Here is a 17,436-nt window from a genome sequence, read left to right as displayed (position 1 = left end):
TGCACATGGTCATCTTTGACCACCTTGCAGGGCTCTGTCTGAGGGGCCAGCACAGTTTGGTATCATCTATGGATGCTGAGTACCAGAGCCACAGCCAGAGAATTTGGTGTGAGGACATCAGCAGCCCATAGAGGTACCCAGGGTGGGATTTTCCCCTTCCAGCAGGATAAGCTCCTGGGTTTCTTGGACACATAGCTTTGTATCTCTGTCTACTTGCTACACCTTCCAGAAGTGCTGTTTGTACTATACTGATACTGTTTATGTTGAATAAATGCTTTCTCCAGCCTCTTTGTTGTGGCAACTCTTTTTGCTGAATTCAAAAAAGTGGGGGGATACTTGTTTAAGCATTGTGGTGAGACATGATCATGATTATTTTTTTAATCTTTAATGAAATGTTTGTTTTGAAAAAGTGCATCTTCAAAATGGGGACACTTGTGCAGAAGCCAAATTCTAGAGCAATCCTAATGTTCCTGGTTTGGATGAGGTTCTTGAGCTGCACTTTCCCCCATCCCACAAGCACCCCAGAGCATCAGCCTGCTGTTTATTTCAGAGTGCAGGCACACAGATGTCCCTGACACTTGAGTGATTTCTGCTCTGTACTGGAGGAAAAGGGATTTGATGCCAGCTTCTGAAGTTTGTTTGCTGTTTGTATTCGTTCCCTAAACAGTGGGATATATGTGTTCAGACTCTTCTGCTGGAGGTGGCTGATGTGGATGTGTTAACTGCTGTTTCCACTTGTTTCTGGGCACCAAGCTTTTGTGAGGAGAAGCATCTGTCTCATATCTCTGTGTTGTGAAAAAAGAACAATGAACACAGACTGATTTGATACTTTAGAATAAACTACTGCATGGTTATTTGTTCTAATGTCCAGAACAGATATGACAAGCTTGCCCTCACCTCCTCCCCAAAAATACAAGGGAGTTAGAAATGTGTAAATTTGAGTTTCTCAGCAGTAATAAATGCTGGGGCTTTGACAGGGAGTATATATGCTACTGAGAAGCATATACACTTCTGCTTGAGCTGGGCTGGCTTACAGGGAAGACATTGCCTAAAATAATTCCAGCCAGCAGTGTCTTGACCTGCAAACTGGAATGATCCTCACAGTCCAGTGAGTCAAGCACATAGTTTGTACTTGAAGGCCGGTCCTTCTGTACCTGAGCTTGGGTTGTCTTATAGTGGCATGGTTTTTGTCAGGCCTTCTGTCTTAAGAAGGGAACCAAGATGATTTTACTCAAGACCACAGAGTGTGAATGAATAATGCTTAGGACACCAGTGCTAATATTTTGAGGGGAGGAGTAAGCCTCCCATCTCTTTGATTTTTGTACACTTAGCACATTGTAATGACTCATGTTCTTCAGATATCTCCTATGCCTTCCACTTGCTACCAGAACATTGACATGGTTCCTGTGTTATTGTTGTGGTAGACAAGTTGCGTGAGTGCACATCTCAACCCTGCAGCTACCGTGGGTTTTTTTCAACCCAGGTGTAAAGGCTTATTCTTTAGCAATTTTTTTGGAGTGGAGTTGGGGAGAAGATGGTATAGAAGAAAAGGCAGGGAGAGGAGAAGGGATTTGTGAGCACTTCTCCATGATCCTTGGCTCCCTTTGGTAGGAAGACTTCTAAATGATACATATTTTTGTAAATCCTAGGCAGAGTAGTTAAGGCAGGGCTGCTTTTGCTGAGGCTACAGGAGGGCTTGCCTAGAGCAAAAAATGTGAAGCAGGTTCAGATATACTCTAAAGACCTGTGCCTATGAGCTACTTCATGTGAAAAGACTCCTTCAAATATCAGCAAGGAGCTCCAGACTCCTTTAAGAGCAGTGCTTTTGTGTGCTGAACCAAAACTGAAAAGTTTTAGACAACCTAAATGCCTTTAGCCTGCCTAGCACACAGATTTTGGCACTTTTGATTGCACAGTTTCAGTCATACACTGATTCTGAGTCAAAGTGGGAACTAATTTTTATGAAAAGTTGTTGGAGTGAGGGGAAATCATCTGTATATTAAAAATTATACATGCTTTATGGGGCATTTGAAGTATTCTGGTTCATGGAATTGTTATAAAACTGTATTTTCTGTTCTTACTTAATTTTATGTGTAGATAAATAGTAAAATGTTTGAGAAAGAAAGCTATGAAGGGTCAGACTGTTGACAGGTCAGGAGGGTCACTGCTCATCCAGCCAGTGCAGGTTGTGGCCACGCTTTGTGCCCCCCTCAAGAGCAAAGCTGTAGCAGTTCCCAAGGCAGACAACAACCTCTGTGATCTCCTTTGTGGGAACAACCATGGCTGAGCTCTGAACCTGTTCCTGGGTTCATGTCTCACCTGCCTGACACCAAGAAAGGCTTCTGAAGAGCTTTTTGATTCTTTTTGTTGTCAGGTCTTCCAGATAGCTTGCTGGAGCTCGCTGAGTTTAGTTTCTCTTCTCTCCACCTGTAATTCTTGCTAAGGAATTGTATTTGTAATCACATTAGGTGGTACAAGGTTAGCTTACCAGCAGTGCCTTGTTTTAGCTACTTTTTACCAAAGCTTGTTCACTTCCATGTTTGCAATAATCCAACACAAGCAATGTATTTCTTCAGGAACTGTTTGCCCCTGTGTTGTCCTTTCCATAGCTGGACAATACAGTTATTTAAGAAATGCAGTTGTATAACTCTGATCTGTTAAATGCTGTACCTATTGGATGGTGATCTTCTGCGTTCTGACAGTGCCACATTAAAAAAAAATGGGATTCTGCTTCTCTGAATCCCATTTCTGCTTTAGTTTCTCTGGGACAACTGCAGTAGAAATGCACTTGCCTCATTTCAAAGTGTCTCCAAAATGGTACCGAACTGTTTTTGTGCAGGGACATGTGCTTTGTGGGCTAGGACTGAAGCAAGGTTAGCATTGTTGAGCTTAAATATCAGCCATTGAGAAGAAGGACTTTGTTCCATGAAACACAATAAACACAGGTAACTTGAAGAGGAAATGTTGAATAGGAGAAGGGTGAAATAAAAGAGCAAAAGGTTTTACTGTAAAGCATTTTTATTTCTTGGGAGTTTTAGTCAGGAAACTGTGTAAACAGCAGCTTGGTTATGACTTGGGTTTGGAAACTGGTTCCCTTTTCTTATATTTTGTGGATTCTGCCTTTTAAAATGCTCATGGTCCCCCACCCTATCTCCCATCCTGGCAGTGATGTTTATATTACACATTCTTCTGCTGTTTTGTGCAGCCAGTGCTATCACAGCTACACTGAATGAGGTTCCAGCCTAACTACAATATTAACCCTGCAAATCTGTTCATTTTCTCTCGAGCAGCCCCAGGCAGGGTATACAGGAGAATGTGTCCAATTGAAAAACTATGACAGACTAGGTGGTGCTGCACGGTGCTAAATTGCAAGACAGCTATGTTTTCTTTCTGCCAGAGAGGATCCTGTGAAGGGACATGTGGGTGTCCATCTCATACAAGTTACAGAATTTGTTTTTCTTTTTAGTCTCAACTTCCATTGATAATTTTATCTTTGTTTTTGCCAAACTGTTTGTCTGCTTTTAAGCACTGAAATGGGTTTCTCAGACCTGCTGCTTTCCTCCTGCTAATCGTCCAGCACATGCTCCCCTCACCCCCAGTTTGTATCAGTCCTTGAATTCTTACTTTCACCTTTGTAGTCGTTGTTTTTGATTTTTTCTTCATTATTTTACTAAATACTGCTCTGCAGATCAGTAGCATCTTGGGTGGTGGTTGTACCACATAGCATTTGTAGCAGACATTAGTTTTGCATAGCGTGTGTACCTTATTTTGTCTGGACTTGTCTTCTTTGCGCTGCAGGCACCTCCTCCAGCAATTGTAGTGATTAAGCCTGGTATTTCTGCAGATTTATATTAACTTCTGCTTATAAAGAAAGAGAAGAAACCCAACCCTTCCCCCCCCCAAAAGCTAAACTAGATGTTTTTCTTCATTCCCTTAGTTTTTATCAGTATTGGACCTAAGCTTGCTTTTGGGTTTGAAAGAAAATTAGTTAAGTACCTTGTGGTTTATAGATGCCTTTTGTTACATATTACTCGGATTTATTGTGCAACGTTGGCCTGTAAATCATTTCAGCCAGACGATTACCTGGCTCACGTTGCCTTTATGGTTTGAGCCTTTTAAGAGCCATGAAAAACGGAGGAATGCTGCTTTTGGCGGCGGAGAGGGCTCTGCTAGTCCGAGCGCCCCGTAACTCTCTCATGGCTGAGGTTTTGCTGATGTTTACAAGGAATCCATTACTTCGTGCAGCCCAAAGACAGTGTGGAAAGAACAAAGGGAGTTTTGTGATGAAGTGTATCTGACTTCTCGCTGCTTTGCTTACCTTTTAAATGTAAAACTCGGTCATTTGCAAGGGCTTTTAGTTCTCAGGGCATCCCTATAAGATTCCACCCCGCGCGGAGCTGTCCTCCAGTCGAAAGCGGGGCTGTCTCTCGAGCGCTCTCGGATGCATTTCTATTTTAATCCCCACCTTAGCCCGCCGCCTGCCTCGCTGGCTGCAGCTCAGCGCCCTGCCCTGCCCTGCCCCACCCGCGGCTCGCTCCGTGCGGGCGCAGCGCTCCCTCCGTGACTCAAAGTTGGCTCTGCCGGCGCAGCCTCGGCTCCCGCTCCGCTCCCGCCAGCCCCGCCGAGCCGCGGCACCGCAGCCTGTGCGCCGCACGCGGGGGCAGCTGGCGCCGGACGCCTGACTCTTAAATGGAAAATGTCTTTCTCAAAGGCTGTCGATGTCCAGTGGTCTGCAGCCCATGAGCAGTTGACTAGTCCAGGTGTTTCTGCTTCTGTTCCTGTGCTATGTGAATTGGGAGTTCCAGAGAAGAGTGTGCAGGATGGAGGAGTTGAGGGTTTGTATTTCTGTTCTGGTGGTACGGCAGTCACGGAGGGCTTGGGAAGGAGCAGAAAGTCTACCTGGGGTCTTAATTACGAAATATACTGTTCTCAGCCTTTTTGTCTGTATCTCTTTCTGTCAGTGCTTTCATCAACTCTTAAAAATGAGAATGACCCTTTTTGTTGGTATGGATTGACTGTCGCGGGTAGTGTTCAGGAAAAACTTGTTTTATTGAACGTGGTTTCTTTGTGGATTTTATCAGTGCGGTTTGCCCCACTTATTTAAAATGTAGCCGTTTCAAACTCTTGGAGTTGGATTCATTTCAAAAACTGCCGAATATTTGTCTGTGCTTTACCAAGATAAAAGTCATAATATGAGACTATGAGACAGTCCTATCGATTCAAGACTGGAGGTTTCAGTAAGGTTTTTCAGGAGATCATTAACCCAGGTCTATCTTTTCACAGGACAGTCGGCCCAATATGTCAAGACCTCTGATCACTAGATCCCCTGCATCTCCATTGAACAATCAAGGCATCCCCACTCCAGCACAGCTCACAAAATCCAACGCACCAGTTCACATTGATGTGGGTGGGCACATGTATACCAGCAGCTTGGCCACGCTTACAAAATACCCCGATTCCAGGTAACTTTAAAAAGCTTCTTCTGCATGTCTTTGGCAAATTCCTTTTCTTCCTTTTCTTCCTTTTCTTCATTTTTGCGCTTGGACGTCCTGGGGCTGTTTCAGAATGATGAATTTAGCTCCTTTTGTTTCAAAATTAAATTAGGTTTCTTTGTTAGTAGGCAGTTAGAGACTTACTTTTCTTTCCCTGCTCCACTGTGTTTCTGACAAATGGCACTTCTGCAAATCCTGATGTGTGGGTACTAAAACAAAGCTGATAGAAAAGAGCACTTACTTTCTACTATCTAGGATCCTGGGGTTTATGCCAGGGCACCCATGCTGTGGTTTGTTACATGCAAAAACTGTAGTGATATTGCATTTAAGCCCAAAGGTGGGGTCTTGGCGTATTTGTTTTGTTTCTTTTGGAACAGTAACCACTCTCCTGTAGTGTCAGCACACCATCTCGGATGTGTCACTGGTGGCAAAGGCAAGGATGAACGAAACAAACTATAGGACAGTATTAACTGAATACTTTTTGTAGAATCTTAGGACTTTTCAAATAATTAGGCTCTTAACTCTCGCATACCTTTTGAACGAAGCATTTGTGACTCTGGTAGCTCACTGGTGTTACGCAGTCAGAGAACTGCTGTGTGTGTGAGCAAACGGTGCCTGTAGAGCAGATAAAACAAGAGTGCATCTCTAAGAAATCAGGAGTGTATTTAACTGTGTGTGTGGGCATTACCTGGTGGTGCTGGCACACAAGCAGTGTAGTGGTGCTGTAGTTCTAAGGGTTGGTTATGAGACAGCAGGAATTCATTGTGTCCATTGTATAGATCTATACCTTGCCCTTCACCACCCAGTCCTGCTCTAGAGGGAAGGCAGTGTTCCCATTGTGTTCTCTCAAGTCTGAGGGGGGAGATTTTCAGTTTCTTGGTCCCACAGCTCTGACTTGCCTTTTCAAAGGGCACAAAGCACACTTCATGGGATGTGACTTCGTTCAAAGCCTGGGTTTCACTTGATCATACACTGCATCATCAGCTCACAGTGTTGGGTGGACTGAGGTAGTGCTCCTGACAGGGCTGGAGGAAGAAAACTGTGCATACAGCGAGGCACATGGCCTTCCTTATGACAGCCTCCTCAAGGAAGGCCCAGCAGAGGGGAGCAAAAGAAGCCATGCCAAAGCCTGGTCTGCCAGGAGAGATTGAAGTAATGTCTGAGAAAACTAGAACTGTTTTCCAAAAACCAAATCTGTTCTTTTGGGGTTTTTTTAGAAGCTGCTTGTGTTTAGGTCCTAGTAGTTGTGATTGCTTAGTGGGTTTTTTGGTAGTTGAAGCGGTGATGGTGTCTTACACTTGGGTATGCAGAGTGAGAGGCTGATGCTTCTGTTTTCATGTCAAATTCACAGAGAAAGTATATTACTTCAAGTGAAGAAACACGAAAATGTCATTCAAAAATGTGTATGGTGGCAGTGGAATTTAAGCTTAATATATTCTGTGCTCAGCTGAGCTATTGCAGCACTTGAAAGTGAAAGCTATGCCTGTAGTATCAAAGCCTGTTTAATAAATTAAACATTTTAAAAGCTCTTCAAACATAATTTAAAGAAAACCCAAACTCTGAGTTATAGTCATTCTGTTTCAAGTCGTTCTGACATGTGTTTGTGTTTCAGTTCTGACAGTGTCTTTTGAACCTCTTGATGAGTGAATATTTCCAGCATAGCTGTTAGAACCTGGAATTCCCAGCCACTTCCAGAACTTGAGAAGTTTTTTTAACATTAGCAGCTTCAAAAGAGCAATTATTAAGCTCGTTTGAATGTCAAGACAATGGCATGAAACAGTATGCCAGTAATCATGATATAGTTGTTTGGGTTTTGTCTGAGATTTTGGCATCAGGCTTTTTCCCCATGGAGGGTTGGGATATATATATCTATACATATTTATATAGAGTGAGTGCTAGGTAAAAATTATCCAGGAATATTTGGACATTAATACAAATTGTTTCTTTGAACCTGACCTGGTCAGTTTATATCTAGCTAGACTCTAACACTGTTACTCAACTGTGGCACAAGGTTTTTGTCAACATTGCTTATATGGTTTTTTCTTCCAATGATATGTGTGAATGATATCAAAACTAAGGAAGGTCTCATTGATATTTTTGGGCCAGTTGAAACCTCCTGAGACTTACTGTTACATGAAGTATTTTCTATGAAAAATAAGGTCTTGATTATCTTGCCTGAAAGAGCAGTGCTCCAGGGATGAGTCAAGGCATCAGTTGCAGGCTCCAGCATGTAACAGGTTGAGACACGAAAGTCATTAGGTTTCTGACTCATATTACATGTAGTCTAAGGGCCAGAAGCCTAAAATGAACCTTTCATCTGTGGGCCAGGTACCAGAGTCATCTTTCTTTGTGAGATTGAAAGGGTGATATTCAAACCAGCAGCTTTGGAGACAATCTGACTTGCTGGTGTGAGGGAGACCTATTCTGATAGAGCAGTCTCTGCTTTGGAACAAGTGTACTCTTCCTTCTCCTTTTGGGGTCAAGAACATCTCTTCTTGTACCTCGCTGTTTTCTTCTTCTTGGGCAGTAGAGTATGAGTTGGAAAGAGTTCTTTAAAAAAGAGTTCCTTAAATTATATCAGGTAAAGACTTGTAGCTTGAAGGGATCATTTTCCATAATACTTGTGTTAGATTCCCCAACCTGGTTTGTGCCTTGACATGTAAAATGCCTACTGACAGATATCTATTCATTCCTCCAAAGAAACGTTAGTGTGACTGTAAAAGTGTCTTGCTACTGTTGCTGGATCTCCACCCTTTGATTTGGAAAGACCATTGTGGGTTTCTCTAAAAATGCTCTTGTGCTTGAAGAAGCCAAAGAATCAGAACTGATCTGGGTTTGGGGCAAAAGCTGATTCAGTGAAGCAATCTGACAGACAAGCAGCTTATCTAATAGATGGTTTGAATTGAGTAATCCTAGAATTATAAATTCTGAAGCTAAAATAATGCTTTAAAAAGCCTTCAAAAATGAACTTTAAAATCTAGTACCATATCATTTTGTAGAGCCCAGTTATAATCTAGATTAGGGATAACCTGTTGTTTCCACAAGGAAAATCCCCTTTAGTTCATCAACAGGCTTCAGTTTCTTCCAAGAAAACAGTGAGACCATACCTCAAACATGGTCTCATGAAGCTCATTAACACAATTTGCCAGACTTAGGCTTCAGGAAGCGGCAGTTTGAATCAGCCTGTCTACCAAGAAGACCTAATGTAAGATGTCTATGCTGAAATAAATAGCAATTTTCTTTTAAAGTCTGAGGAGGGAGCAGGTGTCCTTCTATGTAGCTCTCTCCACCAAGACTGTGGACCTTGGTGCTTTCACTCCTGCGTAGATTGAACAATCTTTGTTTTACTTGAAGTTACCAGATCTTCAGGTTGGTATCTGGCAACAGAGAGCTATCTGTTAAAGACTTGGGTGTACAATTTTTTAAAAATTGCTTGGTTTTTGCAAATAAAGATTTTTTTAAAAATTGTTCTTGTTCCACTGCCCAGGAAAAACAAATTATTCCAGAAAAGGTGGATCCAAGATGAGGGTCTGCTAAAAGAGCCTTTCTCCCCCGAGAGCTCAGACACGTGCATGCAGTGTCATTGTTCCCTGTGGTCACCAGAAAGTATGAGGAGAATGAGTTGAGGTGTTAGGTTTTATGATTGTGAGGAGAGGAAGCACTGGCTGGTTAGCTCTGACACTTTAACCCAAGCAACCTACTCTCCTTCCAGTGCCTTATCATCTTGCAGTAGGATTGAACTCTTTTGCTTGGAGTCGGCATTCCTGCATCTCTCAGCCTTAATGCTGTCTGCGTGGCATCTACCAAAAGTTATTGTGTACCAGGCTAAGACAACCTCAACTGAATATTGGAGCTAAATGGGAGGATGTTTAACTTTGATCATGCAAGCATTAGCTGTCTGATATCTCTGATATCAGCAATATCAGCAGTGCTGTCTATCTCATATGTTCAAAGCATCTGAACTTCTAATTAGTTCTGTCCAAGTCATCTGATACAAATATTTGCATAACACCATGGCATTGGATTGCCACATCCTATATTCCCACAACAGAATGGGAAAAATTCACTTTAAACCTTGTATATAGCTTTGTAGCACCTTTTGATTCTATTTGTGTTGCTACATCTCCCATCTTGAGTTACTCCCTGCATATGAAGATGGATTCTTCTTATACACTATTTCACAATCCGTCCAAATTTCAGCCCAGGGCTATTTCAGGTTTTCATATGAACCAATCCATTCGTGTCCCAGTTTTCTTACCCAATCTTCACTCTCAACCCTCAGGGAAATTAAATTTCACACACTTGGATCCAGTTAGGACACTGGCATTTTTTATTTTTTTTTTATTGGTAAGGGTTTCTTTTGCATCAAGAGCACAGAATTACTTAAGAGAGTGCCCAGACTGTCCTTGGCCTTTTTTGACAGTTTGCAAGAAAGACTTAAGTTGTGTAGGTAGACTTCCAAGGAGGTGCTGTGAATCAGGCAGCACTGCTTGCCTGTTTCAGAGCTCTGGCAGTTTCTGTTATCAGTCCCAAGGTCCAAAACAAACTGACATGGCCCTTAGTTCAAACTCCAGCAAATTGCAGCACCATGCTGGAGGCTTCTGTCTTGACAAGAGACCTGCTGAAGTGAGGGTGTGCTTGGCATAGGCCTCCCTCTGTAACACCTCCGTGAGAGAAACCCTGTCACAACTTTCCTACTCACCTTGGAAAGTGAGTAGGAAATTCTCAAACTGCTCTAAGTTATGCTAAACTTGGAGGAATACAACATTTTCTAACTAATGAGCCTTTGGTGATTTGAGTTTTTTAAGGAAATATTTGGGGAGTGGGGGTTAATTTGTCTTTATTTCCACGCTCCTTATTTGGATTTATCTTCCTGAGAGGTACATCTCTATCTGTATCTTTCTAGAGTGGCAACATCAACAGCAAACTTCTGTGAAAGTTTTCAGTATTGCTGTAACCAGCTTTGTCTGCTGTAGTAGCATGAATGGTCCAGATTACAGTTTTCTAATGTTTTGTAGCATTCCTGGTAGGAGGGAAATAGGCAGAAGTTGGCAGAGGGTCAGTTCAGTCTTTGTTATCTATCCTGTCTTACTCATCTCGTTATTCACCTTTTATATTTCATCATTTGATTGCTGCATGGTCTTGTGGCAAGGAAAAGTGAGAGCTTGGGGTAGGGAAATGCATTGACTCTCACTGACCTGTTCTGTGACCCAAGATAACTGATTTAACTTTGAGCTTTGCTTGCTTCCTACCAAGGTTAACAAAAAAGCAATTTGTAGAGTGCTTTGGGACGATGATTGAAAGTGCAAAAGATTACTATCTCTAAGCATAAATATTTATGGATCCAGTAACTGAGATAGAGGTTGATGATATTGTTATCATCAGTAACATGTATTAAAAAAAAATTAAAAATTAACTGTTGATTCATGAGTACCTGACCCAACACAGTCAGGCAGTACAGTTGTGTTGGTCAGTGTAACCACATATACAGATTTGGAAAGAAAATAGAAACAGAACTATGAGTGATACTTTACTTTATCCCTATTTAAAGAAATTAGGAGAATCTACACAACTGATATTTTAAAGAGAACTCTCTTGCAACACACATCTGTCAATAAAGAGCTCAGAGGGGTATTTTCTGGTCCTGGCTGAACAAAGATTAATTGTAGCTCTAGGTATGTATATTGAACTTAGGGTATATATTGACCTCATTTTGCCTCAATTAATGATCACCACAGGTCAGTCATCACTGTTGCCTCTATAGAAGTAAATATTTTTCAAATTGTAGTCCTGTAATATGTTTAACTTGCAAGATCAGCAAGTTGCTGCTGTTGCTTGTGGCTGGTGACTGGTGAAAGAAATAGCACCCTCAGATTAGCAGGTTCTCACATCATGTGGTCAGTAACTGGTGGTGAGTCATCACTGAAAGGGGCCACAAAACACCAGTAAAAGTGGGCTTATATGTATTTACTTGGAGGGTAAAAAGCAGGGTCCTGTACTTGTTCAATGCTTTTGCACTCAAATGTTTAAAATGACAGTAAAATCAAGATAGTGGATTGATGAAGAGCTCTTTGCACATGTACAGAGCCAGAGAAAGTAGATGTGCAGACTTGATGCTACAGGGGTTCATGCCATGCTTGTCTCTGGCTGCCTGGCTATGACAGTGTATAAGGAAATATGTTCAGAGGAATAAGTGTCTACATCCAGAAGTGTTAGAAAACTAAAGACTTCAGCTCCTTATTCCTGAGGCTAGTAATCTTCAGAAGTAACAATCATTTTTCTTGAGGGGAGAGAAGAAAATCCATAGCCATATCATCAGTGTAGATTCCTTTGCCAGTTGGCTCATGTGGGTTTGTAGGGGTTGGATCAACCTGTAAGTCCAGCAGAGGCTGTCAAGTAGGTTAAGGGTCTGTCCTTTGAGAAATCATTTGATTGCAAAGGCCACCTGGAATCCTCAGTGGATGGGAACCTTAAAATTTTTGTATATTTCTGCCCAATAGCTTGGTTTCATAAGCTAGACTGAAGGCACCCAAGCAGTATTTCTCACTCTGCCTGACCAATACCTGGGAAGATAAAACAATATTCTGAGTCTCTGAGTCTCGCTGACCTAATAAGAAAAATCCCATTAGAAACTGAGGTGGCACTGAAGTATTCTGCTTATTGGTCACTTCTGACAGAGCCCAGGTTTGAGCCATAGCCGTGAGGTTCAGTGGTTTGTTTTGCCTTTTGCTGTACTTACAGAGGTTCCTGATGGCAAGGAGTATGTTAGCAGAAGGTTCTCATTCTTCTCCCACATAAACTGTTTGTACTTCATTGGTCTTTCATAAATTGCAATGTAGTTGCTAAGCAAATTGGCATCTAGTACATACATAATTGCAGAAGCAAACATTTGGCTTCCAGTTTTGCCGTCAACACCCGGCCACCTCTTGGGTGTGTTTGAAGCTTTAGGATATAGATTCCAACTTCTGGCTTACTTCTTTCTGGTGACGATCAACCTTCTGGCTGGGTTTCATGTATACAAGTAAGCTTGCCATTTGGGGATGTGTTTGCAGAGGCTGCATAGGAAATGGTGAAAACTGCTCAGGACTCAATGGTTATCTGCAGTCATTTTAATGCAAGTAAGGCACAAATGCTGTGTTGGCCAAGGGAATGTCACCAGTTCCTGTTATGTGAACTTTTCCTCTAACTTAACCGGTCTGCAGTTTATTCAAATATCATAACCAGATAAGTGTCATCTGGCAAGCTTTATTCTCCTTTTGTTTTTTTGTTCTTAACCTTTTTTTTGCCTTTGTCTACACCATACAAGATGTTGATATCTCTTTGACTCTTGCCTTCCAGTATCTTTTTTTTGTCCCTGTTCTGCTCTGAGCATTGACCCTACTTCTATCAACTAGTCCCTCATTGCTTTGTCTTCATTTCTTTTTCATGCACACCTTTCTATCTCTGTTGGAAGGAGTCAGAGCTCACAGAGGTCACAAGTGATCTTTACCTGACCAGATCAAAGCACACTGCTTGCTTGCTTGTCCTTTTCCTCCCACACATGTATGGTTTTCTGGCTCTTGTTATTAGTGAGCTGTCTTAGAGCAGATAAGCAGCCAGCGTATTTTATAGATATCTCAGATGATGCTTTTGGTCTTAGTTCCATCAGTTCAGGGATGCTTCTGAGACTCATTCACATTGATCTCTTTCACTGAGTCTTTAACTCAGTAATCAAATAAATTGTTTCTAGCCTTGATGTGTTCATTAGCCTGGGTCTGTAGGACTCTTCTGCACAGTTGTCTGTGCAGCTCATGTGGGCACTTTTCTAGGCACTTTCCAGGCACTTTCTGCCTGCTTCAGAGAACCAACGGGCTTCTGCAACCGTTTGAAAGCATTTAAGCTGAGCTTGTAGCTGCTACCTGTGGGTTGCTTTGTAGGGACATGCCTTTAGGAAAGCAGTGGGCTCACAGTCACTTTCCTATCCAGTCCTTCCACTGTGCAGCACCATGTGTGTACACACTTGGGTAGCTCAGGTGCTCAAAGCAATACAGCGCGACGCTCCACCTGGACTTGTTTTTCCTGCTTCCAGCAAACGCAGCTGTGCCATGTCTGGTACCCAAGCTAATTACCGAAGACCTATCTTTCCTATTTCTTCACACTGCTGCATTTTGCAGAACAGGCATTTTATAAAAAAAAAGCAGCACTGGCAATTCAGTTTCCGTGAATCAAAAACTTTCTGTTTGCAAAAGACTAGAAGAAGTAAAGGGGGAGAGTATTAGAAAGATGCAAGGGTTTTGTTCAGAAGATGAGATAGTCGGACAGAGCAGTGTTAAATGCAATGGGGTTTGCTTCAGTAGTTCAGCAGCTTATAAATTCTATCTCCTAGACCGCAATGGGATTTTCATGATAAAATGTGCAAAGCCTGTCAATCAAATGGTAGACATAATTGTTCTTTAAGTGACCTATTACCATCTCATTCCTTTTAATTAAAAATTGTATATATGTTCCCGTTCAGGCTGTATTTAATGGTAAAAACTCTTTCCATGTGAGGCGTGCTGCAGGTGAAAGGCTGTCACAAGCTGTGTGACACATGTAAAACAGGAGTGATTGAAGTCCCAGTGCAGCAACATGTGGCTTGCCTTTGGCTCCCTGCTGACACAGAGGGAGATGGAGGGATAAGCAATATCTCACAGAACCACACCCAAACCCTTTGCATTCCTTGCCTAAGAAATTGCTTGTAGTTGCTTACTGTGGCATAGAAAGTTATAATATACAGCATTTGCCATAAGTGTGTCACTTCAGAGCAAATGATGGATTATATCCTTCCACACCCCAAAAGTTGTTCTTTGTTCTGTAATTTAAAAATAAATGTTGCAATGTTGAATTGGAAATATTTTGTGCCATACAATGAATTTGTTTTGTTAGGTTGCCTGGATGTAATTGCAACAATGTCACTGCATTAAACCAGTGTCATGGGGTAATGGTTTCCTGCTGCTGCAGCAGCGCCAAGCCCTACTTTGCTTAGCAGCGCTATTGCTGTTTATCTCTGTCAACCCGTGATTATTTTGCTTCTGTGAAACTTTTTTTTCCTATTTTGTTCCATGCATACTGTAAATTATAGTTCTGCTGGAGTGCTAACCACAGATCCCAAACAGTGGGAAGCGCTGCCATGCCAGAGAGTGGCTCGACTGGGAGCTGGTTTTAGGTTCACCCCAACTTGCCGGCAATACGAGGGGAAGAAGGCGCTCCAAACCGTGACCGTCTGCTGGGCCCCTTCCACCCATCTGAAAATTGATCCCTCTTAAACAGTTTAGAGGACCCTCGGGGTCTTGCAGCTTACATAAAAAATGAAAGCCCTTCCTGTCTTAGAGCAGTGCAAGCAGTCAATACAAAAGAGAAAAATGATCTTTTAAGTGTATCCCATTGAATCCATTATCTCGAGGGCCTGTGCTGGATGCTTCATCAAAACATCATCGTCTTGGTGATATATGGGGGAGAGGCTGGGGGGGCATTCGGGGGATTTCAGGGAAAATGCTGCAGTACTCTCAATGCCACAGGACAGGCTAAATATGATACAAGCCAGAAAATGAGAGCTGCAGAAAAACTGATATGTTCCTCCTTATAACATATTGAATTTTGCATGTTTGAAACAAGCAAATCTTTCAGGAAAAGTTTTGAATGTTTCTTTTGTGGTATGAAAGTCCTGTTGGGCAGCTTGTACAGTATTTTCTTTGCTTTCAATGAGAATGTAAATTTGCAGGTTTTATTTGTTTGTTTTTTTTTTTCCATTACAACGATAAAGAAAATTAAGGAGCAAATAAAAATCAGTGTTTGTACCATCAATACCATTCTGCCCTTGTTGTGGGAGGTAGTGATAGGGTTGAACTGCTCTATTATTACCTGAATTGGTGTTGAATTTCTGGTTCGTGTGAGCAAGTGTTGGGATTGTTAGTTTTTAAATGCTGGAGTTTTAAAAATCTTTTGCATGCCTGTATTAATGAATCATATGTTTTTCTTAGACTAGCATGAAAGGAAAATCATTGATTTCTGTTGTTCTGAGTTTGAAGTATTCACAATGGTGCAGTGGAGTTTTTTGCCTGATTACAGGGGTAGGAGCTGATCTTTTGCTATCAGTGTTTCCTTACTGGAAGTAGGAAACATGTTGCTCTTTTGGTAGATTATAAGCAGTAAAACAGAAGAATTGGAATTTGTTTTCAATAACCAGTAGCATCAGCAATTCAGAAATACTGTTAAAAAAGATGTATTTTTGGAAGACAGAACAACGAAGAAACACTATTTCTGAATGTAACTGAGCTGTCAAACACACATCCTTTGGGGTGTCCTCCATTTCCTTTGGTGAAAGCCTAGCTTAAATAAACTGAGCAGTAGGCAGCGGGTGTGTGCCTTTGCACAACAACATACACCCAGGTGCTTTGTTGGCCAGGGTGATCCCAAAGGCAGAGTGCTGTCAACATTCCTAATTGGTTATTACCCAATAACACACACCCTCCAGTGTCTTGGGACTACAAAACACTTTTTACCTAGCCTTCCTACATGAATAATGAAGCACTTCAAATATTCATCCAATTATAGTCAGCCTCTCTCTTGGCTAAGGATTGCCAAATGCAATTGGACATACTTCTGACATAGAATTTCAGGCTATATCTATGTTGGAAGGGTTTAGTCATAATTCTTGACTTCTGGGGAGAGATTAGATAACACCATGATGGTAATTTCTCCAGCCTCAAAAGCTATTGTTTATTCACTTTTGCTATGAAATTCTAGTTTACTAGCAGTATAATGTGGGAGTTTTAGGAATATTTTTTTCATTTTATACTTGGAGCTTGTCACATGAAACTGCTCATGTTTGTTTGAAACAATTAGATGTTTTGCTTTTTCTCCAAGTGCTGTGGCTACAGCTGCACAGGACTGAAGTTGACATAAAGCATGTGAAAGGCTGTTAATGTGTACTTTTCAAATGTGTGGGCTATATTTATATTCATCTTACATTTTTTCTGAATATTTTACTGCTCAGCATGATTGACTCCTGATGTGCCAGTGGCTGACTTTTAAATATGTTTTTCTCGTGTCTTGCTAACATTTTCAAAAACAATGTCCTTATCCTTTGCAGAATATTAAGGTTTAGTTTTACTTTACTAGCTTCTCGTGTGTATAAGCTCCCCTGAGTGATAATCTTCCCTCTGGCCTTTCAAAACCTGATGAGGAGGGTGTTTGATACCCCTGCTCACGGTAGCTTCCAGCTCTGCTGCAGTAGTGCCATAGGGAACCACACTGGCTCCATTGTGCTGCCACAGGAAAAGTCCAGTGCCCATTGTTGTGGTGCAAAGGAGGTGTATGAGTAGGGAAGTGGTGGCAAATGTTATTCTAGGGAGATACAAGCTGGCAAAACAGTGGCAGGTAGGATAGCTGCCTGCTTATTTCCCCTTTGGAAGACCTTATGGGAAAGGAGAAAAACTACTGCTTTTCTGTAGCTAAAGCGTATTTTGAGGCTCCACTTTTCATCAGGCATTCTCATTTTCCCAGTTTCTAATATTGCTGTCTCATAAAGCTGGGCCTTGGGCCATGCCTCTCATACTGGCCTTCCCTTGCTTAGTAGCTAACCTCGATAAACTCATCAGCAGAGCTACAATTGCACTTTCCCACTTCCACTTTGGATTAATGGTGCAGCTCTCCAAAACTGAATGGATGCTGCTCTCCAGACCACAGAGGTCTGATTCTAGGTGAGCATTTAATTCCCCTCTTGGGAAGTAGAAATAAAAGCCCTAATCAGGTATGTTTCATGCTTCTCTCTTGGGTAGGCTCAACAAAATGAAGGATGAAAAAGATGCTTTGGAAGTAGCTACTCTCTGCTATCATTACAAGGCATAAAGCAGTGGTTTGAAAATAGAAATAGCTGCTATGGCTGCAAATTTCAATTGTGTTTAGCTTCCACGTGGGTCAGTTT

The 17,436-nt window shown here is 41.8% G+C and overlaps 1 protein-coding gene across 6 annotated transcripts in view; it reads left to right on the top strand.

The window, feature by feature from the left end:
• KCTD1 (potassium channel tetramerization domain containing 1) overlaps positions 1-17,436 on the top strand; it is a 98,113-nt gene that overhangs the window by 59,573 nt on the left and 21,104 nt on the right. For 5 of the 6 annotated variants that reach the window (XM_033062297.1, XM_033062257.2, XM_033062247.1 and 2 more), the window contains one exon: positions 5,284-5,462. In XM_033062297.1, coding sequence (XP_032918188.1) covers positions 5,299-5,462 — 164 coding nt within the window. In that variant the 5' untranslated portion in view covers positions 5,284-5,298. Of the gene's footprint in view, positions 1-4,751; positions 4,836-5,283; positions 5,463-17,436 lie in introns of those variants that run through there. The other variant, XM_033062266.2, reaches the window with a different exon arrangement.

This window comes from Catharus ustulatus, chromosome 1 (genome assembly GCF_009819885.2).
Source record: "Catharus ustulatus isolate bCatUst1 chromosome 1, bCatUst1.pri.v2, whole genome shotgun sequence".
In the NCBI taxonomy this organism is placed as follows: domain Eukaryota; kingdom Metazoa; phylum Chordata; class Aves; order Passeriformes; family Turdidae; genus Catharus; species Catharus ustulatus.
The sequence above is the reverse complement of the archived record's forward strand: the minus strand, read 5'-3'. Positions and strand labels throughout refer to the sequence as shown.